We start from the raw sequence: 9466 nt of genomic DNA on the forward strand, positions 1-9466 counted from the left end.
TACATATGGGTTCAAATCTATACAGTCTGTTTCATAATAGTTCTATCCAGACATACTAGCCATTTTATGTCCATTATTTGCATATGGATAACACTAAAGACCAGTGGAGTTTACCCATACATCAAGTTAGAACTTTGTATAACAAGAACTTTTCAAGTCATCATTCAGAAAATTAAAATATCTATTTGTAGCAATAGTGACCTTTAAAGTATCTAATGCACTTAGTTAAAACTTTGTATTGTAATTCATTCTGAGGTTATAATCGGGACAAATACAACGACGCAAAACAGTAGTTTAGGCATTGGTGAGATTGACCTTTGGCAGATCTACTGGCGCTAGCCTCACACCAAGTGTGAGCGTTTTATTTCTTTTTCGTTCTCGAGTAACCATCTGGACAAGCAGAGTTTTACATTTAGCAATGATGACCTTGAACTATGGTACACCACATCCACAATCATTAGTATAATTTGTATTCACTAGGAAAATTTACAAAGTTTGAACGTTATTCGTTCTCAATTTACCATCCAGACAATCCCGACCCAACAGAATATTTATTTTAACAACGATGACCGTGACCTCCGGCGGACCATGAACAAAATGAATAGCATTCATTGTATTACCATCGACAACTGACACACTCACGATTGAACGTTATATGATCATCCATGTTCAAGTTATCATCCGCACAAGCTTAACCAAACAGAATTCTATTCTAGTAACGGAGACCTTTACTTCTTAGGGACCATGCCCGAAGTCAATAAGGTGTCTTGCATCTATTAAGGCAAGCCAAACAAACAAACGTCATTGGTTCTAGAGCTATCATCCGGAAAAGCACTACGAATGTCGTACAAAATTCACAGGCGCTAGGGCGCATAAACACCGGATGGTCACCATGATCCAAGTTATTCGTTTCGGCGTAGTATCAAAACGAAAGCACAGTTCACCTATAAACCTCTGTGTGTATACACTTACAGACAAACAGATCTACAAACATTAACACCTGCAGTTAACCCCTGTATACCTACAGCTAGATATAATTACATCTACATACATCAGGACAAACTCTTATCAACGGTTACTTAAAATAACAAGCATACAAAATCAAAATACAAACAATAACAATCACAAACAAGAATAACTTACCAGGTTTGATACATTCGTATTTGACATCCAGGTATTTGAATGTTCCCCCAGAAGGATCCCCAAACACTGAGTTGGAGGCGGAGAGGACACATTTATCCTTGTCTTCACATGCTTGACTGACTTTGACCATGGACGACTTTGCCTCACATTTTAGGTTATGTGAAGCTCGGTGAGGACACAACTTCTTAGTTTTGCGGCCATACATTGCAGAAACTACCCTAATTGTTTCTCCTGCTTCACACTTAATTGTTTTCGTCTTCCATTCACAAAGCACCTCTCTGTGAGACTTATCCTCTGAGGTTATCAGAAATGGCAAATATTAGTATTGTCCTATTTTGACAACATGAACGATTAGTTTATTGCAATAGAGTCCTTTTTATCTCTATGTATTTCTCATGGATCATAACGTTGCTTTAGAATTTTGTGTAAAACGATTTTTAGATTCCTCCTTTAGAAAATACTAAATTTCCTTTGAATACATTTTGTTTATTAGCTAGAAGTGGAAGCTATTTGCCAAGTCCCGCTCCGAAATAAAAAAATAAAATAAAAATAGTACAAGGGCCTTACTCGTACAGGTGTCTTTAAACACACTTATTATGTCTCTTTTTCTATATACATATATAAAGCTTCAAACACAAATAATTTTAGCTTAAAGTTACAAAACAAGCGGTTAAAAATATTAAAGCTGTTTGTTCTATTGACTTCTATCCGCAGACGGATGTGTACAAGAACCTCAGACGGACGACCCAACCTCAATTATATGATGTGGAAAGGTATTATTTGTCTGAACATTTAGGAATCTTTCAATAATTTCAACAACATTTCCACTGCGTTTTTAATCTTCTCATTCACATATATAGACAAGGATCGGCCAATCAACTAGACACAGTGAGTACATTAGACTGTATACACAAGTGCCTACTTCGTACATTCACACAGGCTTGCTGACATATATCACATCCACACATTAGATAAATACAGTATGTCGTGTATAGACACTTACATACATAACAATACATATGTTTATACTAGATAAATACAGTATGTCGTGTATAGACACCTACATACATAACAATACATATGTCAATGACGAATGACTAAAACAACTAGAACAACTACTGATACAGAAACAGATAAAACCTACATGCATTGATTGATAGCACAATTCACAAAGACACTTCAGTATATGTACACTTACCGATATATAGATCTACATTAATACCTGCATACAACCTTATCGACAAACATGTACAATAGGACATTCAGTCTCAATTGCATATAATAGTACCTACACATGCCAATGTCTACTTACATAAGAAAAAAACCCATTCCAACACAAATACAAATAAAAAATACATCGAAATACAATTACAATACAATAGCAAAACATTACTAATGATATGGAAAGGGCACATTCATGAACAACAACATATTACGCCGTTACTTGACCCTGATCTTCAAATTCTACGTTGAACAGATACATTTTCAGTATCTCTTATTTCGCCAAGCACAGCGCACATAGCAACATCACTGAGGAACAAAACAAAGTCAATGAAAAAGACATCTGAAGGCGAATAGTTGGAATCTTTGCTTTCTACAATCGCCAATAAACAACTTAAACCCTTGGTTTTTACTACATTGTATACAATCAACATCAAGGACAGTAGAATCTGTGTCCGTGAAGGCAACACATTCAGAAGATGATTCAGGGAGACTCTAGAGTAGATACGATCTCCCCCTACCTATCTATGCTGAAAATGTGTCCCGTGAAACCTGATATCAGTAGTCACGTGTTAGATGTATTACTTACGAGGAAGGCAACAAAAAACTACTTTCAAAAACATGTTTAGGCTAAACATCGGATCCCGAAAAGGTACCTGTTCAACCGTAAACGACATATATCATTATTTAGACAAAACGAGCAACATACACACATGAATATCACAAATACAATTATGCTTATCATAGTACAGACAGATGCACAAGCAGTAACAAATATCATCATTGTCGTCTAAAGTGTGTGCACAATTACCGCGATCTACTGTGTTAAGATGTTTATAAAGATTCATATCCAATAATAACAAAGTGCCTTTACACTAACACAATATCTGTACAGGACCAAGCTTGCTACGCTGAGATAAATTTATCATTTTGGCAGTTTTATTCAATTATTGTCTATATATTCTTTGCTTTTATTTCATAAATCGAGAAAAATGGATTTATTAAACGTAATTACATGTCATGTTAAGTCTCCTAAGTCATTTTTAAATACCGCGTAAAACCATATAATCGGTCACGCCTTTCACACTTGAATAATTTACGTATCACTTCGTAGATATTTCATTCCCAATGCTACACAAATTATCATTTAATTTCGCAGATATAGATTTAGTCTGCAGGGGGTGATTTTCCACTTAACTGTTTCGCTGGGTATATGTTAGTAGTGTTCTATAAAGTACCGATAAGTTTGAACAGCAAACTTTAGGAGTGGTGGTAGCTTAAGGTAAATGAGACTTACAAACCGAGATGAAAATAATGTCTCAGTAATACATACCAAATTCGTCATGAAGTTGGTTTCAAAACACTTTAACTATTAAATCAATTAACTATAAGGCATTTTTTTAACGTTTACATGTATGTACCTTGCTTGGGAATTCGCTCATTGGAATTCCTCTTTTCTCTTGATACTCGATTTTTCTTGTTTTCTTTAGAATGATGATGTTTCTCTTTGGAATGTCCCTTTTCTTTGTGCTCTTTGCTTTCTTTAGAATGATGATGTTTCTCCTTTGAATGTGCCTTTTCTTTGTGCTCTTTGCTTTCTTTAGAATGATGTTGTTTTCCGTTGGAATTTCCCTTTTCTTTGTGCTCTTTGCTTTCTTTAGAATGATGTTGTTTTCCCTTGGAATGTCCCTTTTCTTTGTGCTCTTTGCTTTCTTTAGAATGATGATGATGTTTTCCCTTGGAATGTCCCTTTTCTTTGTTCTCTTTGCTTTCTTTAGAATGATGATGTTTCTCCTTGGAATGTCCCTTTTCTTTGTGCTCTTTGCTTTCCTTTGAATGATGATGATGTTTTCCTTTGGAATGTCCCTTTTCTTTGTGTTCCATGCTTTTCTTAGAATGACGATGATGGTGTTTTCCTTTGTGCTCTTTGCTTTCTTTCGAATGCTGATGACGGTTTTTACTGTCGTTTTTGCTTTCTTTAGAATGATGTTTTACCTTGGAATGTTTCATGTGCTTGTGTTCTCTTCTTTCCCTAGAATCCTTCATCTTTGAATGGCCCCCTATCTGTGACGTCTGCTTTCTTGTCTTCTCTCCTTTCTCTTGAGTGCTTCTCCTTGGAAAAGCACCCTTTTTTGTGTTCTTAACTTGGCTTAGGATATTTCTCTTTTGAAAGGTTTTTTCCTTCGGTTTGAGCTGTTTTGCCGTAGAAGCCAGTAAGGATGGAGTAACTCGTTGAGGCTTTTTGGCTTCATGTAATACCGATTGGAGTTTACTAGCAGTTTTTCTTGCATCATTTCCTCTACTTGGCTTTGTCTTTGAATTTTCGGCGTGCTTGTGTTCTTTCCTTTCTGTTGAATGCTTTTCTTTGGAATGGCCCCCCTTTTTGATTTTTTTACTTGGCTTAGATTGTTCCCCTTTTGAACTTTTTTTTTCTTTGGTTTCCTTTAGCTGTTTTGTAGTTGCCAGTACGGATGGAATCGTACGCTGTGGCTTTTTGACTGAATGTATTATCGCTTGGTGTTTACTTGCAGCTTTTCTAGCAACATTTCCTTTACTCGGCTTTTTCACCTCTCTGGGTTTTCCTTCAAATGTCAAAGTCATGTGCAATTACTATATTTCTTTATCTCTCAATGATTCATATTTAAATGATCAAAAAGCCATTTTATTAATATTCTTTAAGGGGAAATATGTTAAAATAATTTAAATATCAGTCGGAGGTTTTTCTTCCTCTCCTATTTGTTCTTCCTTTCTTTTTCTACTTCATGTATTGTTATCTAATGTGGTGTGTTACCCGAACACCCACTTTCAAATAGTTCCAGTCAATAAAGTTAAGCTTGCTCAATAAAGTATCAGTATATACGGAGTGAAACTGTATATGCATGTATAATTAGTTATGTATCAGTATAAAGGAATGTTATAAGAAGCTTCTTATCATCTGACATAGAGAGAATGTTTAGGAAAAATCCCTGTCGAATCATGCCATGGTTTCGTTAGACTGGGATAACAAAGCGTAGCAGGAAAGTGTTAAATATTGAATTACAACGCAACATTTCAGGTGTATACCTAGTGGCATTTAATGTCAAATACGAATGAAAAAAATCAACGGTTGATGTAGAATTTGATTTTCTCCTATAACTGTTGTTAAGCACTGCCGTTGGCTTCTACTGATTTCTAATCTTAGTTATTTAGTAGATGATATATTGATAAAAACCTATTATATTTACTCCGGCTTGAATTTCACAACAGCAACACTATGATAAATATCTAATTAATCTATAAGAAAATAATTTCAATAACAATACAACAATCAATATCTTATTAATTCAAATCTACTTCCATCTTAATTTAACAATACTAGATCAAATATCTAATTAAACCAAATCTAATAGCAAAAGCTAAGAAATTGATTCAAATTATCCTGATAACAGAATGTAAAACATGTTTACTTTGTCAGTAATTCAAGTTTGTATCTGTCACATTATCACTACTGCTGTCACATTGATCATCACGTCCTTTGATTATTTATTATCCAACCTCTACGCATTGAAGATACTCATGTTCTATACGGAATAATCATGTGAGATAGGTTTTTTCGTACATAGCTCGCCATGTTATATAGGAGTTTCCCATAAAGGAAAGCTATGTAAGATTAATAGAATAACTCATTCTCTTGGGAGTGAGGTAGGGGAATCTCAACCCGAGGGGGAATATTAACAAATTGCAAAACACGAAGCTTTGCCGAGTGTTTGGCAACCACAAGAAACGTTAGTCGAAGGTTGAGATTTCCAATCTCACCTAAAGGAAATTAATGACTCATTTACTCTTAGCCTGTTCACCGATTGTGTATCATATAATGCAATGTTAACGTTGCAGGTTTAACGCAATGTTGACGTGAAGTTGATACATCGTGGTCGTGACGTCATTGTATTGTTGACATGACGTAAAACAATTGTAATGAACGGGGAATCCCCACGTTTCAACCCTGAGGTGGAGTAAGGATATCTAACACCTGGAAAGGCATGGATGCACCGGTCAAGGCTGAGGGAAAAATCTTTCTTACAATGCAACGGCAAGTTTGACGTCATTTCAATTTATTGAAGTTTGCTTTCCAGTGCAAATACTTTTTCTTCGTTTGTTACGGTTTTATTCATAATCTCAAGTTTATACTTCAGAATAACCAGACTGTGATGCGATTTTTGTTTTTGTTTTAATGACTCAAAATTCAGGTCAGCATTAGAGATGAAGGTATTTTGCCAAAACGATAGCTGTAACACTTGCTACAAGATGGCGGCTACACATCCTTTGTAAATTATTCAGAACACATCACAATATAAAGCCCGTGAAAACGTCGTTTGGTAGTCTGTGACAACATTGCCGATTTATCTTATCTCTGGAACGTAAGAGAGCAAGCTTTTCCTGGAGGTTTAGGAATAAGATAGACCGGATTTGTTGTTCTAAATAAAGTCTTTATATGTGTATATGTTACAGAGAAAATTTGAAATATCAACTTTTATATAATATATTCATGCAATGTCTATGTCGTTAGAAAAAACTACATGTGAGTGAAAAAGTGTCATTCATTATGTAGGTATATGTATGGTGAGAAAATTTAGGGTCAGACCCTAAGCTTTGCCGGGGTTCTGACACCCGATTCTGCATCCAGGGGTTTTCAACACAATTGCAGACAATAACCATGGCAATGCTCTATCAAATAATTTCTCTTAGTATAGGTAAAAAGAAAACTGAAATTTGTTTTACTTATATTGATATGATAGAACAAAATGGAATCTAAATATATTTTACTTATATTTATGTTAAAGATCTAAATGTGTTTCATAACTATCTATTTTAAACAAAATTAAATATAGATATACATTACCAAAATGTACATGTATATTGTAGAAAACAGTTGTCAAATGAATTTTCATTGACTGGACATACCTTCTTTCTTGGATCTTTCTTTAGCTTCCGATAACACTGAAATGGTGGAAAAAATAATGTGAACTGACATTTTATTTTCACCTTTTTATCATTCTGATTTGCTGATTGCTTAATACATTTTTTCCATTTGGTATCTAGATTGATTTGAAAAAAATGAATTATCACTATGAAGCATGAATCGTTATAGGTACCTTTCTACATATTTGTTAAATAAATTTAACTTATTGTATCACTAAATAAAGGACATATCCGTTTTGTCTCTTGTATATAGATGATTTATATACCGTGCTCTATAAAAGAACTATAACAAAAGAGGTGGTCAGTTAAAAGTTACATCAATGCTCAATGCCGTCGTAAGATTTACAATACCTCTGCCGTTACTGTTTTGTCATCATACGATGCCTAGATTCATTTCAAAATAATATCTGAAAATCAATACAGCGAACGTGTTGAATAATTTCACTTTCAGGGAAAACAAGAATTCAAACTCTTGGTGATAGATTATGATGTATAAAAATATGATAAAGCATATAGCTAAGGATTGTCTCTATATTTAACATAATTAGGACCCCGTTTATACTTTTTCGGTATGAAATATAGAAACATAAATTATTGCATTTAATTTCATCGCATTCATTTATTTAACAACCCACTCCCACCTTTATACTGTGTCCCGTCGCTTTGATTAAATAAATGAAAAAAAACAATCAAACATCTGATGAAACAAAGAAAAAAGAGAGAAAGAAACAAAGAAAGAATATCCAATTACTTACTGTTATTGAGAAATCAAATACAAAGAAAGAATTTAAGTTAGACAGGAGAAAGAAACAAAGAAAGAAACAAATACGTAAGAGCTACTTACCGCATAGCGCTATAGCCAGAATAAGACATATAAGGAGCGGTGTCCGAAGCGCCCCCATGATGGCTACTGATCTTTCGGATATGATTTGGTATTAACGCCCCATTGAATTTATATACATTTGTCACAATGAAAAAAGATCAGTTAGTGACGGCATTGTTTATTTATAGGTTTTGCTAAATTCGATGATTTTATCAAAGTAATTAAAAAATGCCCAATATCAATTTGATCTGATTTTGTCCATACAGATGGACCCATTCATGTCTTACAATGTGATTTACCATGTCAACATATGACCCCATCTGTATTTACGCGGAAGAATATGTTACTAAATTGTCAATTTGAAACAATATCAGAAATATCGACCTGTATCATATTTATATACTCACATCTGTTACCCAGCTACATCTATAGACTCCGCGGTAACACGTGTATGTGGACGCGTCTTTATCTGAATAATTGAATATGACACTATTCCTTAAATATAACAGTTTTATCGATTTGTTTTGTTTGTTATATTGGACATTTTATGAACGTTTCGTGACATTTTGATATGACGGTAACATAAGGGATAGATGCCTTACAAAGAACACACATGTCTCTGAGAAATCATCACATGGACCATTGTCAAAGATATGATATTACAACACTGCACACCAATCTAATGTTACATACATTATGATTATTGCTTCAAAATAATTTCAGGAAATTTTTAATGAGTTGGGAGATATCAAATGCTTCAGAAAACATTTAAAAAAATAATGTATGCAACACATCGACCTGTCCTGAAATGAACACTAAACGATAAAAAATAAATAAAAAAATATTATCATTCTTTATGAGCCAAAAACAAAAATGTCGCTTAAAAATCGTTCAGTCCGTTACCGCGGTATTGACGTGTAAAGTGTACGATTTTCCTTCTATTATTAATTATCATAACCGTAACACGCGATGAATGGGGCCTTATCGGCTGTGACGTCCCACGTTCAACGACTAAAGCAGCCACCATGGACGGAAAAGGCGAAAAATACTATAAAGCGTCAGATTGCGAATTAATATAGTAGTTAACTACTAGTTAATTCGTCTCACTTTTTAATCGATTGCTTTTGAAGTGTATGTAAGGTTTTATCATATTTTCTAGAGATCATTTGAAAACTAAAAAGTTTAATTTTTACAGTCACTAGATTAACGAAAATTGTACAAACAAGGACTAATTTTTATAGCATCCGCATGTGTATTTAGACACATGATTAGAAATTCATTTCATCATTAAAATTTAAAAAAAAAAAGTCCTTTATATGT

General features: G+C 34.1%; 1 protein-coding gene across 2 annotated transcripts in view; it reads right to left on the reverse strand.

Moving 5' to 3' along the window:
- LOC110447340 (zonadhesin-like) overlaps nucleotides 1-8280 on the reverse strand; it is a 45171-nt gene extending 36891 nt beyond the window's left edge. Inside the window, exons 1-4 of one of the 2 annotated variants that reach the window (XM_021492962.1) lie at nucleotides 8168-8280; nucleotides 7306-7341; nucleotides 3786-4946; nucleotides 1144-1437 (exon numbers count right to left, since the gene is read on the reverse strand). In XM_021492962.1, the coding sequence (XP_021348637.1) occupies nucleotides 1144-1437; nucleotides 3786-4946; nucleotides 7306-7341; nucleotides 8168-8225 (1549 nt within the window). In that variant the 5' untranslated portion in view covers nucleotides 8226-8280. The remainder of the gene's footprint in view (nucleotides 1-1143; nucleotides 1438-3785; nucleotides 4947-7305; nucleotides 7342-8167) is intronic. The other variant, XM_021492963.1, reaches the window with a different exon arrangement.
- Nucleotides 8281-9466: the final 1186 nt, after the last annotated feature.

This window comes from Mizuhopecten yessoensis, unplaced genomic scaffold (genome assembly GCF_002113885.1).
Source record: "Mizuhopecten yessoensis strain PY_sf001 unplaced genomic scaffold, ASM211388v2 scaffold3317, whole genome shotgun sequence".
NCBI classification, from domain to species: domain Eukaryota; kingdom Metazoa; phylum Mollusca; class Bivalvia; order Pectinida; family Pectinidae; genus Mizuhopecten; species Mizuhopecten yessoensis.